At 47.4% G+C, this 18067-nt stretch overlaps 1 protein-coding gene and 1 non-coding gene across 2 annotated transcripts; one reads left to right on the top strand and one right to left on the bottom strand.

Annotated features, from left to right (window-relative positions):
- Positions 1 to 974: 974 nt before the first annotated feature.
- On the bottom strand, positions 975 to 1628 carry LOC132370187 (peptidyl-prolyl cis-trans isomerase A-like). The gene has a single exon (XM_059929930.1). The coding sequence runs from the start codon at positions 1626 to 1628 to the stop codon at positions 1038 to 1040; it is 591 nt and encodes a 196-aa protein (XP_059785913.1). The 3' UTR covers positions 975 to 1037.
- A 919-nt stretch (positions 1629 to 2547) lies between these two features.
- On the top strand, positions 2548 to 2681 carry LOC132371157 (small nucleolar RNA SNORA1). Its single transcript, XR_009504781.1, has one exon. It is a non-coding gene; the product is annotated as a small nucleolar RNA SNORA1 (small nucleolar RNA).
- Positions 2682 to 18067: the final 15386 nt, after the last annotated feature.

Below are 18067 nucleotides of genomic sequence, written 5' to 3'. Positions count from 1 at the left end.
CCAGTAAAATAAAAATCTTTGCCCTCACTGAGTTTATAACATAGTAACGGAAGTAAGAGATATAACTTAAACCCAAGCAGAATACCATACATGCTGTATAAGTTCTATGGAAGGATGGGAGAAGGAAAAGTTAAAAATTCCAACTGGGGAGATTTAGGAAGGCTTCCTAGAAGAGGTGGCATTTGGGATTGTTTTGAAGAATGAGTAGGAGCTCAGTAGGTATAAAAGGGGGTAGTGGTGCAGGAAAGGACATTCCAGGTAGAGAGAACCTGATGGCTAAGGGGTGGGAGAGCTTGGAGAACAGTGACAAGCTCAAGGTGGCTGAAGCAGCTGGCATGAGACCAGAGGCAGAAGCAGAAGGAAGGAAAAGCAGAGGGCAGTCGGTGAGAATAGGCTGGGGATTGGGCTTGTTCTCCCAGCTTTTGCGCACTGTGGCCTGCAAATTGGAGTCTGCCATGGAAGCCTAAAGGCCAATGTCTAGAGTGCATGTGCTGTGAAAACAGTGTACGACAAGGTACCAGGCTTCTATTTATGCTGAAAAAGCCGGGTAGAGCTCTGCAGTGGGTTCTGGGGTCCCAGGAAACAAGGAGACCTTCTGTTTCAGGACCTCAAGGTGACATTTTCCAGGGTCCTTCCAAGATCAGCCCTAGTGGATTCTAAAGGCAAACCCCTGTCCCTTGTGGGCTTTGGAATTTTATCTTTCAATAATAAGTCATGAGCCCTATCACACCTGTACTTAGTAATCTTCCCACCCCATCAATGACCACTGTGCAGTCAGGATCCAGGTCTTTCCGGGTCATTGTTTTTGTTTTTTGTGTTTTTTTTTTGGTTGTTTAGTTTTTATTTCATAACCATAAACTTAACTTTGCAATTCAGCTAAACTTGGAGGGGAATAAGGAAAATATGGAACCCAAAGAAGTGCAATGAGAGCACAAAGATTATAGTATATTTTGAGCAGATGGGGATGAAGGGGTTCTCTCCTGAGCTACAGAAGGAATGGTCTGGTGGTTAAGATAAAACACAAGTCAAATTTATTATTAGATTTGTCCACAGTCAGCAATGGTGATCTTCCTGCTGGTCTTGCCATTCCTGGACCCAAAGCGCTCCAAGGCTTCCACAGTATTCATGCCCTCTTCCACCTTGCCAAAGACCACATGCTTGCCCTCCAACCACTCAGTCTGGGCAGTGCAGATGAAAAACTGGGAACCGTTTGTGTTGGGGCCAGCATTTGCCATGGACAAGATGCCAGGACCCGTGTGCTTCAGGAGGAAATTCTCATCATCAAATTTCTCCCCACAGATGGACTTGCCACCAGTGTCATTATGGCGTGTGAAGTCACCACCCTGGCACATAAATCCCGGAATTATTCTGTGAAAGCAGGAAACTTTATAACCAAAGCCTTTCTCCCCAGTGCTCAGAGCACGAAAGTTTTCTACTGTCTTTGGAACTTTGTCTGCAAACAGCTCGAAGGAGACGCGGCCCAAGGGCTCACCGTCGATGGCGATGTCAAAGAACATGGTAGGGTTGACCACGGTTGGGCAGCGCGGGAGGTTTCGGGGTGGCGGCGTCTGCAAAGCCTCTGGGTCATTGTTGAATGCAGCTTGGAGTTGACCATGTAGAGGTTCCATATTCAATTCCATTCGATCAATCCAATATCTATTTATTGGGTGCCAGCTAAAAAAAGACCCTGTGCTAGGATCGGAGGTGAAAGAACAAAACGCAGTCCCATAGTGGAGAAGAGACAACCATAGGGCACCACACACAGGGCAATGGCAGTGCCGACCATCTAGAGGCAAAGGGATGAGAAACTACCCTGGACTCTGACTGGTGGAGATGGTCACATCTGCACGACTTATCTTTTAAAAATATGCTCCTAAAGCCATTGTGGAAAACAATATGAAGGTTCCTCAAAAAATTGAAACTACCATGTGATCCAGCAATTCCACTCCTGGGTATATATCCAAAGAAAACAAAAACACTAATTCAGAAAGATACATGAACCTCAATGTTCATAGCAGCTTTATTTACAATAGCCAAGATATGGAAGAAAACTAAGTGTCCATCAACAGATAAATGGATAAAGAAGATGTGGTATATACATACAATGGAATACTACTCAGCCACGAAAAAGAATGAAATTTTGCCATTTGCAACAAATGGATGGACTTGGAAGGTATTATGCTAAGTGAAATAAGTCAGACAGAGGAAGACAAATACTGTATGATATCACTTATCTAAAAAATACAACAAACTAGCGACTATAACGAAAAAGAAACAGACTCACAGATGTAGAGAACAGTGATTACCAGTGGGGAGAGGGAAGGGAGAAGGGGAAAGATAAGGGTAGGAGATTAAGAGGTACAAATACTATGTATAAAATAAATAAGCTACAAGGAAATATCATACAACACGAGGAATATGGCCGATATTTTATAATGACTATAAATGGAGTATAACCTTCCAAAATTATGAATTACTATGTTGTACACCTGAATCTTATATAATATTGTAAATCAACTATACCTCAATAAAAAAATGTGGAGGTAAAGCCTCATTCTTAATGAGAAGGGCGCTGTTGGTCATATTGTCCAGAAATTGTTAATGGGACTAAACTGAGACACAAGTTCTGCTTACATCACAGTAAATTTGTTGAAATGGTGATAATGAGACTGTTAACCTTTTTGCTAAGGTCATGAGTGAAAACTGGATGTACCACAACTGCAATACGAGAAATGTGCTAAGGAATGATGCATTTTAGATCATTAGCCAAAATAGCAATGTACTTCTTGCAGTTCAACTGCTAGAGCCCTAAAGTGAATTATTTGAAAAACTAGATCCCAAAGATTCTAAGTGGGATACTCTCTGAAGTACATCATCAGTACGTCCTTATTCAAGTGGAGATAAAGAAACCCAACTAAGAAAATTGCGACCAGGCTGACTGACAAATAACTGTGGATGAAGTATGGGATCTTTTAAAAATGCCTATCTTGAAGATAAGTTTGACTCAAGTTTTGGAGGAAATAAGGTAACTTTGATAGGCAGTGGAATGAATCACAGTGTGTGAAATTCCTTAACTAAAAATGTATTGGCTTAAAAAAAATGCGGAGGTGGTACTTGGTCGTCTGTGGGTTTTTGCAGTCAGGATTTTTGTTCAAATAACTTCCTCACCTCTCCGTGTCCACTTTGGTTTGCCTTTCCCAGACTGTCCCTGAGGCCTGGCGCAGCTGATGATTTTGGAAAATGGATTTTGAGCTGTAAAGGATAGCTATTCCAGATGTATACTCAGGTTTCAGAAATAAGAATTAGATTAACAAGAGCAGCTGAGAGAAGAAATTAACACAATATTGCAAATCAACTCTACTTCAATAAAATTAAAAAAAAAAAAAAAGAGCAGCTGAGAGACCTCATTAACCTTCTGGGACAATCGCTTTCAACCTGGTGTTTTTGGAGCCTAAGAGTTCTGCGGAGGTGTCCTGGGGGGAGGGGGTGCTGGGAGACAGTCCTGTGGAAGGGGGATGCTGAGGGCCTGGTCTCGGGGTCTCCACCTGCATCAACCAGAAGAGGTCAACGTAACCTTTCTTACACACTGCAGTTCCAAATATGTTGGAAAAAAACACTGTGTAAGGTTTAAAACCTCCAAAGCTAGTCCATCATGATCATCTCATCATATTTTACAATAGCTGATTTTGAGTGTTTTGCGTGTGTCAGACACTGTTAAAGGGGCTTTATGTGCATTATCTCATTTAATCCTCATAGCACCTTTAAAAGGTAGGTACCATTATTAGCCCCTTAACATAGGAGAAAACTTAGGCCCAGAGGTTAAGTAATTTGACCAAAGCACACATACCATAAGAGATGGAGCCTGGCTTTGAACCCACGCAGCTGCCTCTTGAGCCTGCACAATTTTCCACCACGAGGTGCTGGAAGCTGAGGCCCAGGGAGAGGCAGGGACTTGCCCCAGACCTCACAGTGGGCTCAGGGCAGACCATTCCCCCTCAGGGCCTTCTTCCTCCTTCCCTCCCTCCCTCTTCACCCTGCAGTATGCTTCCTAGAACCGACTCACAAGTGGCTTTAAATAGACCATCCCTTGGTTACCAAGCATCTGTGCTCTCACGAGGGGAGCCTCTGAAGGAAATGGAGCTGTGATAACAGATCTGCTTTGGAGCCCCCTGTTCTGAATGGGCCCGGGGCGCTCTCCTGGCCTGTGGCCTCATTTCCCACCCTCTGCTCTAGATGCACTTGAGGACCTTGGGCACGGCATCCCAGGCCCTTCACAGTCTGCACTCTCTCTGTCTGCCCTGTCTCACCTCCGTTTGCTCCTCTACACATATCCTTGCTACTGCAGCTACGTCTACACCTTATTCTTTTGTCCATGCTGTTCCCTCTGCTGGGAATACCCTTCCTGCCTCGTTGGCCCGGCATTCTCCTCCTCACATGTGTTCTCTAGGGTCCTGACCTCCCCCACGAGGCAGAATCACTCACTCTCTCTCAGCACCCTCCCTGTCACAGCACACACCCCTGTGCTAGAACCATTGATTTCACTTCCTTGATTCAAAGACATGCAGGTGGTCCCATTTCCCCTTGACTAAAATCAGGGTAGTTCTTACAATCCACGCTTCTGAGTCAGAGTTCTTCTTGCCTCCTGGAACCCTGTTACTGAATGGATAGTGTTTTGCAATTGATGTCATCTTAGGATCCAGGAAATACAGGACTTCTGGCTCCCTCTGGACTGAGCTCACCTGGGTTGGAGGCCATGACCCAGGAGTCTCAGGACTGCCAGCAGCCAACACAGGGAGGCACAGAGGAGGGGCCGGGTGGTGGCGGTCATGGTGTTCATGGACTGGGAGGCCCCCTTTGTGCCCAGGTCATCATGGGAGGCCTGCGGGGCTGTAGGCCCAGGAGAGCCTCCTGCCGTTTTTACCCACTACCCAAGTTCACGCAGCTACCTAATGGCCTATGCCCTGGAGGGAAACACGGGCGAGAACAGCAGACTTCATTTCCCCCTGTGTTAGTTTTCTGCCATAACAAAGTACTACCACTCACTGGGTGGCTTTAGCCACAGAAATTAATTTTCTCACAATTCTAGAAGCTAGAAGTCCAAGATCAAGATGTCAGCAGGGTTCGTTTCTTCTGAGGCCTCTCTCCTCAGCTTGTAGATGACCATCTTCTCCCTGTGTCTTCACATGGTCTTTCCTCTGTGCGTGTATCTGTGACCTAATTTCCTCTTTTAATAAGGATGCCAGAGTCATATTAGATTAGGACTCTTTCACCAGCTTTACTGAGCATCTACTATATACTTGGCGCTGCCCTAAGAGCTAGGGATTCAGACAAAGATAGTGATATTGTCAGCCAGATGCCAGATCCAAGGGCACCTTAGCTGTATTTAATTCTTTATGGACTCCATTTTAGTATATTTCCCTTTCTGTAGCAAATATTGCTAACTATCCCTAAAATTCATGCTTTTCCTTCTATGGTATATTCCTTCCATGTGGAGGAATTTCCCAGAAAGCAATAACAGCTCCCAGCTCCATTTATATCTAGGTGTGGCCATGTGACCTCACTGATGAAATGTAAGAGGTGATGAGAGCCATTTCCAGGCTGAGGCTTTTATGAAGCTGGTGAGCCTTCTCCACATTCTTTTGTACCTTCCTTTGACTAGATGCAGGACGGTGAAGCCATAGGATGTAAGGAGCCTGGGTTCCTGAATCACTGGATGGAGGAGAGCCACCCGCTGACCAGAAATGTCAACCTCAGACTATTATGTGAACAAGAAATACATTTCTATTGTGTTGAGCCTTTATACATTTGGGGGTCTTTTTGTTATAGAAGATTACATTACCCTATCTAACACAATTTTTAAGTGAAGTCAGTCTCATTGCTGCACTGGTCCAGACACGTCTTTGTAGCTCTGTTGCCTACTGTCAAAAGAGTCTTGGATGTAGGGACCCAAAGGAAATGTTTATCAGCCAGGAATCAGTCTTTCCTCTAAGCCAGATGCCTTTTAACTCAGATTGTGAGAGTTTTCTATGAGAAGGACTTAAAAACCCTGGTAAAACAAGTTTTCAAAATTTGAGAGAAAACTATAAAGCTTCCCTGAGAAATTCCCAAGCACCAGATTCCTTTACCTGGGAAGTCGATCTGGGTACAGGACAATTTTTTAAGCAGCCAGAAACCCTTTGCCTGGGTTCTAGTCACTGGGGCTGTGGCCCAGTGAGGGAGCGGGCAGAGTAAGGACCACCTGGCAAAGAGAAATTAGCAAGTAATGGAAGCCCAGCCCCCTGGTTGGGTCAACAGCATGAGTCAGAGTGCTACAGAAATAGAGAAATCCCATTCATAAATTTTTCCTCACCCCAGCTTAAGAGCCTTCAAAGTCATAAAGTCGACATAAAGCCAGAAGACCTACAATTGTCCAATTAGAGGTTTTATCCAGGAAAACACACATTTTCAAAGTCACTGGTTGGTCCCAGTGCCAGGAGTGTAGCTAAGCTGGTTTGGCGTGCTGCGCCTCTGGGTTTTATGGAACTTTCCACTTCAGTGAGACAAGACAGAAGACTTCTCAGAGCCTTTTACCCCCAGGGTGTGGTCCACGAGGGGCCTAGAGACACCCAAAGCTACTCCTTCCTGTGAAAGCTCAGGAGAAACGAGAATCTACCTAAGCCAGCTCATCTGGGAGGGGGTAGCAACTAAGCGCTTACTATCTACTATTCTTGAGGGTTCTAAATACATAGCGCACATGATTACCTTCAATCTTTATTACTCCCCTGCAAGGAAGGCTCTATTTTCCTCCATATTCCAGATGAGGAAAGTGAGGCCGATATCTGAATGCAGGTCCAGTGATTCTAAAATACTTCATCCTCTACATTCTGTTACCACTCATGATCCCAGGGCCCTGACTCTGTCTCTGTCAGGTGAATAGCATGACCAGTGAGGGGAACCAGCCCTGGACAGAGCTCCCAATATTTGCCAGGCATTGTGCTGGCGTTTTGCTTAGATTATCATGATAAATCCTCATAACAGTCCTGCAAAATAAGGATTGTTATACCCATTTTACAACTGAGGCAACTGAGGCTCAGAGATGTATGGTACTTACTTGCCCGAGGCCACGCAGTTAGAAAATGGTGGTGAGTCTGCCTGAGCGAAGTCCCTGCTCAGAAGCCTTATCCCAGACCCTGACCTCACCCTCCTATGCATCGTAAGACTTTTATTCTTGGGAGGGATTTCTTTCTTGTCAAATTCCACCTCTACTTGTGCACATTTAATTGGTAACTTCTCTGACAGTCTTGGATGTTGAGCCTTCCACAGGCACATCTACTTTTAGGCCACTTACTAGCTGAGTAACCTTGAGGACATCCCTAAACCTCTCAGAGGGGACACAGTTTCTGCTCTCATGGGACTTACCATCTAGACCAGGTGTTGATGAACTTTTCCAGTAAAGAGCCAGAGCTTAAATGTGTTAGGCTTTGGGGTCCATCTAATCCCTGCATGGCAACTACTCAGCTCCGCCATTGCAGTGTGAAAGCAGCTGAAGATATAAACGGATGCATATGACCAGATTTGGCCCATGGGCCTAAGTGTGCAGACCCCCTGATCGAGGTGGTCAAACGATTCCACAAATGTTAGATTCTCATTGGGTAAGCGCTGCAAAGGAGACGGATCACCCTTCCCTGAGAGTTTATTCCCCCAGGAACTGGTCCCAAGGGGGTTGGCAGCTTGGACAAGGCCACTCCGTGAGTCAGAGCCGGGCTAGGACCAGGGTCCAGGTCTCCTGTTCTCCCCTCGGGCCTCCCCCCAGCACATGCTGCCTCCCTGGCCATCAGGGAACCTCCTCCAGGAACTGAGGCTGGTCCTGCGGCCCTGTTAGAGGAGCAGGGACAGCGGGCAGTCCTCAGAGAGCAGCCCGGGGCTTCTGCAAACGCCTGGCTTAAACTCTGACTGGGGCCAAGAGGCTTCCCTTAGCAAATCACTGGCTCATTTCTCTCCAGCAGAGCCTGGCTCTCGCAACACCTTCTGGAAAGCTGTTACAGCAGCTGCAGCAGCACGCGTGGCGTTAATTTATTAAAATCCCAGCTTGTAAAAGCCGATCTTGCAGGCAGAGCTAGAGGAAGCAGAGGCACGCGGCACCGGACACGGTGTGAGCTGCTATTTTCTTCTCTCACAGCCACAAAAGGAAATGTTGGCGAGGTCCTGGAAGAAGGGGTGGTTGGTGGGGAGCGGACGCTGCCGGATTTGATAGCAGGAATACGAGTCATTTGTCTTATTGTAAAAGAGATGTGTGTTTGGACGCCGAAAATACTCTGGATCCTTTCTTTCCTCCCCTCGCAGGCATGAAAAGCCGGGAGCAAAACAAAATGCTGCTGATTCTGAGGCTATTTTGGGTGCCTGCCGCGGACTGTCTGCTTCCGAGCCCCTCGGCACACGCCGCCTTCTCAGAGAATGGTTTGATCAAATTGAAATGGGGACCGAACGAGCATCTTGCTGCTGCCGCCGCCGCCTGCCATCAGAGCAGAAAGCACTCCCCACAGGCCGGGCCTGGCCCACGTCGCTGAATTCTTCCCTCTCTCCCCGATGCCCACCCACTGCACACCTCCTGCCTGCGCCGTGCTCGCTGGCGCCTGAACTCGGCTGCCCACCCCGTGCCAGGAAGCTATTTACCAAAGGAAATAACTCCGATAAAGGGCTAAAATTAGCCAGCAATGATGGAAAACATTTTGTCGAGCGATCTGTTGACAAGAGGGGAAATAGAGCTGTGAAAAAGATAGGGGGTGAAGGACACGGAGGGACAAGGGGGCTGACTGGGACAGGTGGGGGAACCCAGAATTATCTGGGACAGAGGCCGGAGGCCAGGACGGCCGCATGGACGGCTAGGCCCAAGTGGCCAATCTTCCCTCTCACTCAGGGGCCCCTGTCCTGCGCTATGGCACCTGGCCTCAAGGCAGCGAAGGAGGCAGAGCCAACAAGTTTCTTCCCAGAGGATGGATGTCTGAGGATGGGTATCAGAAGCGCAGCCCCAGGAAGGAAGCAAGCAGAGGGCAGGGTGAAGGCTAACCAGGACTTGGCTTCTGGAGTTCAAGTCTCAGCTCCGCCAGTTACTAACCGTGACCTTGGACAAGCCACTTAACATCTCTGAGCCTCATGTGATATCCTCACGTGATAAATAAGTATAATGTTAGACCCACGTCACAGGGTCGTGGTGATAATACACGCATACTATTTACCAAAGCAGCATTATTCAGGGCATTCAGCCTTCTGCAAACACGGATGGAGGACATTCTGTGTGCCAGGTGCTGTCCCGGGAACTGGGGAATGCCTTGATGAGTTAGACAAAGCCCTGCTCTAAAATACTTTAATTCCATAGAGAACACCGCAGGGAAGGAAGAACTCTCCTTAGAAATATAGAACCAGCACTGTTCGCCCTGAAGCAACTGAATTGAAAGGCCCCAGAATGCCTTTGCTGGGCCGCAGAGACATTTATCCCATCCGACTGCATGTCTACTACTGGCTACATACTGGAGAGGAAGTGATTTGAGCTCAGTCTGCCTTTTTGAAATACACAGCCTGGTGGGGAAAACAAGTAGGTAAACAGGTATCTGCCATTCAGCATGAAAAGGACCATAACAGAGTTAGGTTTAAGAGGGAACCACGAATGCTCCCTGGAGAGAGAGGGAACAACCTCATGAAGGAAGTGACAGAGGCGGGTCTTAAAGGATGTGTAGGAGCTGACCAGGCAGACAGGGAGGAGAGGAGGGCATTCCCACAAGAAAGAACGAACAACATGATGTTTGTGAGAAAGATGTCCATAGTTGCAAATGGCTGGTGTGCAAGACGCAGGGACTGGTGATACTCAACCCATTTAATAATTGGTATGGCAGGGACCAAACAGTTAACATGCGCTGGCCATGGCGCTGGAGAACAGGGTTCCAGAGCCCCTCTGTGAGCCGGGCCCTTCCTCTTAGTTGCTGGACTGTTGGAAGGCCAGGAGGGTGTGGCAGGGGCCGGACGGTTGGAGGATGTTAGGCAGGGGACACAGAGAGGGCTCGGGGCAGTGGATAGTCACCAACTGGTTTAGAGGTATGGTTATACCGGCCTGTGCAGCTAAATGGTGGAAGGAGTGGAGGGAGAGGAACCCAGAGGATGGGGCAGGGTCTCCAGGGCCCACAGGGAAGTCGTGGGGCATCCCAACAGGCAGAGATCTGGGACCCCGACCATGATGTTTGCCAAAACACCCCCATTTTAATTCTATTTGCACGTGGCTCTCCCATCCAAGGCTTCGTCTGGGAGAAGTATTTTGATGTTAAAACAATGACTCACGCAGCATAGCCTCTGTTCTTTGATGAGCAGACATCTGAATTTTGCCCTCTTCAGCTTTTGCATTTGCCACCACACTGCGGAAGGATACATCTGAAAAGTTTCTGAAGGCCATCCTTTTCTCTTCATTCCCATGGCTGATATTCTGAAGCCCTTTCCCTCCCCTGAGGTCTTGCAGAGACCAGAAAAGCATCCTGAAAACAGGGATAGGTCTGCTCCTTGTGAGTAGTCCCAGCGGCTCACGCAGGGCCGGGCCTATCAGAGGGCTTGATAAGGATATGATGTTAGCACCCAGTGGACGGCCATTGGCCATCTCTGCTTGGTCATCTCCAAGGGCAACATGAATGCTTCTCTCTGAGGCCTCAGATAAGGCCACTGAAACCACATGATGAGGTGGAAGGAACATGAACTTGGAGAGCAGGACAGACCAGGAGTTTAATCCCAAGGCCACCCACTGCATCCTAGCTCTGTGCCCTTGGTTACGTGATTTACTGGCCTTGCCTCATTTTTTTTAAGTCTGAAAAATGGAAATGAGAACAATAACCATCTGATAGGGTCATCATCAAGATAAATGAGAGAACGTTTGTTTTATCACGTAAGTTTGGTTCTTGCATTATCAATACGAAGAGTGTTTAATTACAGCCAGGCACATAGTAGGTTCTCAATAAAAGCTAATCCTTTCCCTCTCGTCTCTTTCTTTGAGGTTTCCAAGCACTAGAGTTTGCAAGTCTTTACAACAAGCTAAATATATACAAGTTAATCATATTCGTGTATTTGCATAAAATAATAAGCAGTAATTATATATTACAGCAATTTCTGAAAAATATCCCAAAATAACTATCTCAATACACCAAAATGTTAACAATGTTTTTTTCTGGGTAGTGGAATTGGGTGATTTGTATTTTCTCCCCAGATTTGCTACAATTAGTATGCATTATTTTCTAAATAGGTGGGGAGAAAAAGCAACAGTGAGTAAGAAGAAAGCTGTCCTCCGATACCCTGTGTTGGGAAGTCTGTTCACTGGCCTCAGATTCTGCTGACGGTCTCTGTGACTCCGCGGACCTGGTGAGTCATCAAAAGGTTGAAGTAGCTTGAAAATAGAAGATTTTGCAGCAGAATGCGTCAAGGCTGCCCAGGCTCTGGCCAAGTGGGTCTGATCCTTTTCTTCCTTAGTCTGGGAGGCCAGATCAGAAAGAAGTGTGCTAACTTGGGGGGAGGAGAGACAGAGGGGAACCCACTCCACAAATGACTGTGCTCACAGGGCACTGATGGAGGCCTGGATTTGAGGGCTCACTCTGCCGTGTGCCAGATGCAAGATCTTGGGCCAGCTTTTTACTCCCCTGAGCCTCAGTGTTCTCAGTCCATGTGTTTCAGTTGTCACTTCCTCCAAGAAACCTTCTTGAACCACCCCAGCCTCAACTGGGCACCCCTCATTAGAGTCTGCACCCCAATCTGCTCAGCCCTCTCTGTTACAATGATCTCTTCATGGCCCCGTCCCCTGTACAAGGCTTAGAGCAAGGAACACAGCTGCCCACAGCTGTTTCCCTTGGCCTCTCATGGAGCCTGGTACAGAGTGGACCCTCCATAAACATCTGCTGAATGAATGAATGAATGAATGATGAATGACATGCAAGCCTGTGCCAGGCCCTGGAGCTGCAGAGATGTAGCTGCCTGGACCCCCTGCCCTCAAGGAGCTCACACTGTGCTTGGAACTCAGTCTCCCCAACAGAATGTACACTATGAACAAGACCTTAAAAGGCTTAAGAGAAACTAGGAGAATAAGGAAAGAGAGGCGAATTCCCCCAGGGCCTTGTATAAGAGACGGAATTTGCACAGAGCCTGGAAGAATGAGTAAAACGTCCCCCGTGGGGCCAGGAGGTAAGGCAGCTGAAGGCAGGAGTCAGGCAGGAGAGTGCTCAGAGGGGGAGAGATGAGTGCAAGGCGGGGGCCAAGTGTGGAGCACCTCCCATGGGAGACAAGCAGGTCTGGGTGGCATTCTGGCTGCAGCAGGTTGAGGAGGAGAGCTGATGGGGTCTGACTTGCCTCTCTCTAGACTGGCAGGACCAGGCATCTCGCACCTCTACTAGATGCCAGCCTAGCCTAGCATTCTTTCACCTGCCCATCAGGAGGGCTCAGAAATAGGACCAGTTTGGAATTTGCCCAATCTAGTCTTCAGCAAACAAGCCCTCTAATTTAAACCAACATCTGTGAAAAGGGCAGGCTTTGGCATGGGTCCTGAGGAACACGGACGTGATTAACCTCTGCCAGATGCAGCAAATTAATTGCGGAAAGGATATCCTGGGAGCACCCAGGATCTTAAGGGTAGCCAACTGTTGAAGACAAAGCCTGCTTGCCTTGTCTGGGCTGGAGGAGCAGAGCTGTGGCTTCTTTGTGGGGGCCCACTGTTCCCACTAAAAAGTGTGGGGGCACTAGTTAAGTTCAATCTCACCCCAAGGCCTTTGCATGTGCTGTTCCTGCAGCCTGAAACCCCTTCTCCCAATGTTGAACATGGTTGGCCTATCCTGATATTTCAAGTCTTGGTTCAAATACTGCTTCCTTAATGATACTTTTCCTGGCTCCCCATTTAACATAGCATTACTACTCCCCTCCATCACCTCCCATTATATGATTATATTTTCTGCTTTCATAGGGCTTCTTTTCTTTTCTTTGATATGTGTTTATTTTCCTTCTCCCCACCTGACTCCAACCAGACTTAAGTTCCATGACAGCAGCGATCTTGTCTTGCTCACAGCTCTGGTCACTGTGCCTAGCATAGTACCTGACACATAGTAGGTACTCAATAAAAATGAATTGGATAAAAGAAAGGAAGGGAGGGAGGAATGGGGCTTCTAACACAATAGCTCCAAAATGAAACCCACCCCCAGCCCTTCTGCTCTGGGAAGCTGGCTCATTAACCACGAGCCTTTGGAAAACATCCAGGGCAGGGCCTGGGGTGTTGCATCCCCAGGGACAACAGAGGCCTGGTACTTGAGGCTGAAGGAAGGGAAGGGGAAGAGGGAGGGGACTAACCTTTATTCAGCCCCTACTGTGTGCAAGGCCATGTCTACTGACGGAAACCTCTCATTTTACAGATGAGGAGACTGTAGCCCACAATGAATAAACATAAAATAACATTTATTTTGTAGCCGGGGTCAGCATGTCACATATATTGTCTCATCCATCATCCCCCCCCCCGCCCCCGCAAAGTCTGGGAGGCAGGCATTGATGACTGCTGAGATTTTATAAGCAGGGGGATTCAGGGATGTTCAAGAAACTTACTCGATTTCACACAATTCAGTGGCAGAGCCAGGATTAAGAACCCAGGTCTTTCTAACTCTTGTCTGATGTCTCCCTTGGACAGAAAACACCCTTCACAGGCATGATGGCTGTCTTGGTCTTGCCCTGCACACCGCCCTCCCGGGGGCAGAAGTGGAGGGAGCCCCGTTCCAGGCCACGGCTCTGAGCAAACTTTTCAGACAATCCCTAGCGCATCCACTGGCAGCTCTGGAGCCCTTAATTAGCCTGCCACCTCTGAGCGCCGAAAGCTGCTTGGGCCGCCTGACTCAGGGAACATGCCAAGAGCCGCCTACGCACGCGGGCAGGTGAGGGGGGATGGGCCCTCTGGCCCTCCAAAGCATCGAGCTCAGAAAACACCCAGGGTGGCCAGGCTGGGGTGCAGGGCAGGGCGAAGGCTTCGCTCGCGGTCCAGGAGGGGAGGGCTCGGTCCTCAGGCTCTGTCACACCCATCAACTGTGTGACCCGTAAGTTTCTTCCTTTCTCTGAGCCCTAACTCTCCTATCTGTAAGGCTATCGTGAAGAAGAAATGAAATGATATACGCCAAGCACTGCCCAAGGCTGTCCCGGAGGGAGAGCTCAGTAGAGATTGGTTTTCTCTACTAAGCACAACTGTCCTGGATGAATTCTAAATTCAGAACCAGCCTGCAAATTCTCCTTCCCACTTGTGTACTCACACATGCGACAAACACGTGTGGGGTCCGTGCTCTGTGCATGCCCTGGACACTGGAGAAAAGACAATGAACAAAATGGTCCAAACCCCTGACCTCAAAGCCCTTACTTTCTAGTTGAGGGGCTGGGGAAGGAGAGGGGATGATCAACAAAACAAAGAAATACATGTCAGATAATGTGCTAAGAAGGAAAAAGTAAAGCTGAGAATGCAGATAGGAAGTGTAGGGAGACAGGGTCACTGGAATTCTGGAGAGGGTGCCCAGAGGCGGGCTCACTGAACAGCTGACTTCTGAGAAGAGAGTGAAGGAAGTGGCAAAGGCTGCCCTGTGGATACCTAGTCCGGGGGACAGCTTTCCAGGCAGAGCAAACAGGTCTCAAATGCCTCCTGAGCTAAAACGCCAAGGCAGAGTCCTCACTAGATTTCAAAGACAAAGCTTTTCCCAAACAAGAAGTCAATGAGAAAATTAGATTTTGTAAAAATGCAATTTGTGGCCAGTTTTTCAAAAGGAATGATGTGATCCACTGTTGGTTTGACGGTTTGCTCTTTCTGGGAACTTATCTTTGGCAAGCCTCAGCATGTTAATATAGGTTTCCCTAGGTGATGATACTAATTAATATCAGCAGTAAGAATTATAATCACTGTCATTTCTTAAGCCCCTACCAGGCACCAGGCACAGTTCCGGAAGCTTTGATGTGCACTGTTACTATTCCCATTTTGCGGATGAGGAAACTGAGGCACAGAGAGTTTAAACCTTTAACCAAACTCACACAGCTTTTAAGTAGACCAGCTGGGGTTCAAGTGCACGCAGCCTGGCTCTGGCATCTATGCGCTGACCACCATGCTAACTACCTCAAAACCCGCAAGTGGTTGTTGCTATCAGCATGAAGGGATTGCCCTGGGCCATCCAAGCTTTCCCTCTCTTTCCTGTGAGCCATGCTGCTTCCCCCAAATGAACACTGCAGAGCTGCCCGTTGAATCTTTTGACACGGCTCATTTCTTTTGTCAAAGATGAAAAATCTTAAAGAAAAAACATGTTGCAGATGGACTCCTACAGCAAAGGGGTGACTCAAAACTCCAGTCTGCATTGCAGAGCGGAGCGGCTGAGCAAGGAGTGAGGCAAGCTGGCGCCACATCCTCAAGCCTCAGTTTCTCCGTCTGCAAAATAAGAAGGGATGGAAGGCTCTAGGGTCTCTTTCCAATCCACGATCATAGGGTTCAGAGACATAGGCCCTGACCTAAGCCATAGAGCACTGTTAGGAGTTTACAACTGATACACAGAAGGCAGCAGCCTGGGTGAGCTGGCCGTGTTGCTGGGCAGGGCGAGGAGCAGCCACAGGACCAAGTCCATGCTCTGGACCAAAGGAACACCTGCCCCATCTGACTGCCTTGTGTCTGCCAGCGTCACCCCTGTGGTCTCACGGCAGTCAGTGGGGGATGGGTCTCTCTGCCTGCCAGAGTGCTCGCCATAGGGTGACCCTAACGCACTGAGTGCTCGAAGGGTCGGGAAGGGCCACACCTGTGACTGTGCCCCATCTTGTCCTTGTCCTCCGTCTCTGCACTTCCCGTCTTATAGCTTCTTAACACATCTTATCACTTATCCTTTGGGGAAAGCTGATGTCCAAGGGGAAGGGGACATATTAATGATAAGTGATGCTAAAGGCACCATTTACTGACTGCCTTCTCTGAGCTATGTTTGTTTTGTTTTTTTTAAGAGGTAAAATTCACATAACAAAAAATTAACCATTTTAAAAGGTACAATTCAGTGACAGTACGTTCTCAGTATTGTACAACCATCACTTCTATCTAGTTCCAAAATAGTTTCATCACCCCAAAAGGAAACCTCGTACGCATTAGGGAGTCACTCCCATTCTCCCCTCCCCCAGCCCCCCTGCCACCACTAATCTGCTTCCCATCTCTCATGGATTTGTCTATTTAATATCAATGGCATCATACAATATATGATCTTTTGTATCTGGCTTCTTTCACTTAACATGTTTTCACGGTTCGTCCATGTAGCATTTATCAGTACTTCACTCCTCCTTATGGCTGAATCATATTCCTTTGCATGGACAGAACACATTTTGTTTATCCATTCATCTGCTGATGGACGTTGGGTTGTTTCTACCTTTTGGTTATCGTGAGTAGTGCCGTTATGAACAAGTTTTTTTTGGAACACGTATTTTCAGTTCTTTTGGGTACACACCCAGCAGTGAAATTGCTGTATCAGATGGTAATTCTATGATTAACTTGTTGAGGAACTGTCAAACTGTTTCCCACAGCACTGCACAATTTTACATTCCTACCAGCGCTGCACGAGGGTTCCAATTTCTTCACATCCTTACCGACACTTGTGGTTTTCCATTTTTTAAATATAGCCACCCTAGTGTGTGTGAATGGCATCTCACTGTGGTTTTGATTTGCGTTTCCCTAATGATTAATGACCCTGAGCATCTTTTCATGTGTTTGTTGACTATTTGTAGATCTTCCCTGGAGAAATGTCTATTCAAGTCCTTTGCCCCCTTTTTAATTGGGTTATTTATCTTCTCATTGTTGAGCTCTTTATGTATTCTGTTGAATTCCTTTATATATTTTTGTATATTAGACCCTTGTCAGATATAAGATTTGCAAATATTTTTTCCATTCTACAGGGTTGTCATTTGACTACAAAAGTTTTAATTTTGATGAAGTCCAATTTATCTTTTTTTCTTTTCTCGCTTATGCTTTTGGTCTCATAGCTAACAATCCACTGCCAAATCCAAGGTCATGAAGATTTACCCCTTTGTTTTATCCTAGAGAGTTTTGTGTGAAGTGCTTTTTTACATTTAATCTCTCTGACACTCTCTGAGGTAGATGCCATCATCATCAACACCCCATCTTAGAAATGAGGAAACTGTGGGTCAGGATGTGTAAGTCACCAGCCCAAAGACACACAGCCAGGGCAGAGCAGAGGCAAGGTTTGGACCTGTGTCTTCAACCCTGGAGCCCAAGATCCACGTCATTCAGCGTCTCCACGTCTACTCTCCTGCTGTCTTTATTCCGCTGTCTTCAACAGTATAGCTATTTCACAAATGAAATGCTGAAAGGGAAGGCACAAAGGGATGCAGATTTCCCCCTGATTTCTGAAGGCCCAGGTAAAAGCAGCCACCGGGTTGAATCCAAGGACCAAGTCATCTTTATATCTCAAAGTTTAACTTTGAATAGATTTTGTGGCCGTGCTTCCGAACTTTCCTTTCTTATAAAGCAGCAAATAGTGGGACAGCTTCTTTGAGCCATTGCATCTCATAACTCCCTCTCCCAGGGTGGTTAGGGGCTGTTCTCTCAACCCAGCTCATTCTCCAGAAAAGAGGGGAGAGGTAGCCCTGTGCATCCTTGGGTAATGTGAGCCTGACTCCTCACCTTCAAGTTCACAGCAAACACCTATTTACTGAGGCCTAAGATGAGCCAAGCTCTGTGCTGTGGGGTCACAGAAAGAAGCGTTTCACTGGCTCACAGTCCTGTGGAGGAGGGAGACGGAAACAGCTGCCTCGGTGTGACACACAGGGGACCACGGGAGAGATGGGCATGGATATTTGGAATCAGATATGAGACTACCCATTTATTCATGAAAAAAATTCTTATGGATTTTTCCTATGTGCCCATCGTTCCTTTGGATCCTGAGGATAAAGCAGTGTTGCCTCACAGGGCTTCCATTCTAGTGGGCAAGACAGACACTAGCCAAGGAATCAAAGAAGAGGTTTATTGGGCTTGGGAAGGGATCAGCATTTGCAGAGCTGGGCCCCGCGAAGATGTTAACGC

The sequence above is a fragment of the Balaenoptera ricei genome, chromosome 8 (genome assembly GCF_028023285.1).
Source record: "Balaenoptera ricei isolate mBalRic1 chromosome 8, mBalRic1.hap2, whole genome shotgun sequence".
In the NCBI taxonomy this organism is placed as follows: Eukaryota; Metazoa; Chordata; class Mammalia; order Artiodactyla; family Balaenopteridae; genus Balaenoptera; species Balaenoptera ricei.
This window is presented reverse-complemented; position numbering and strand designations above follow the sequence as displayed.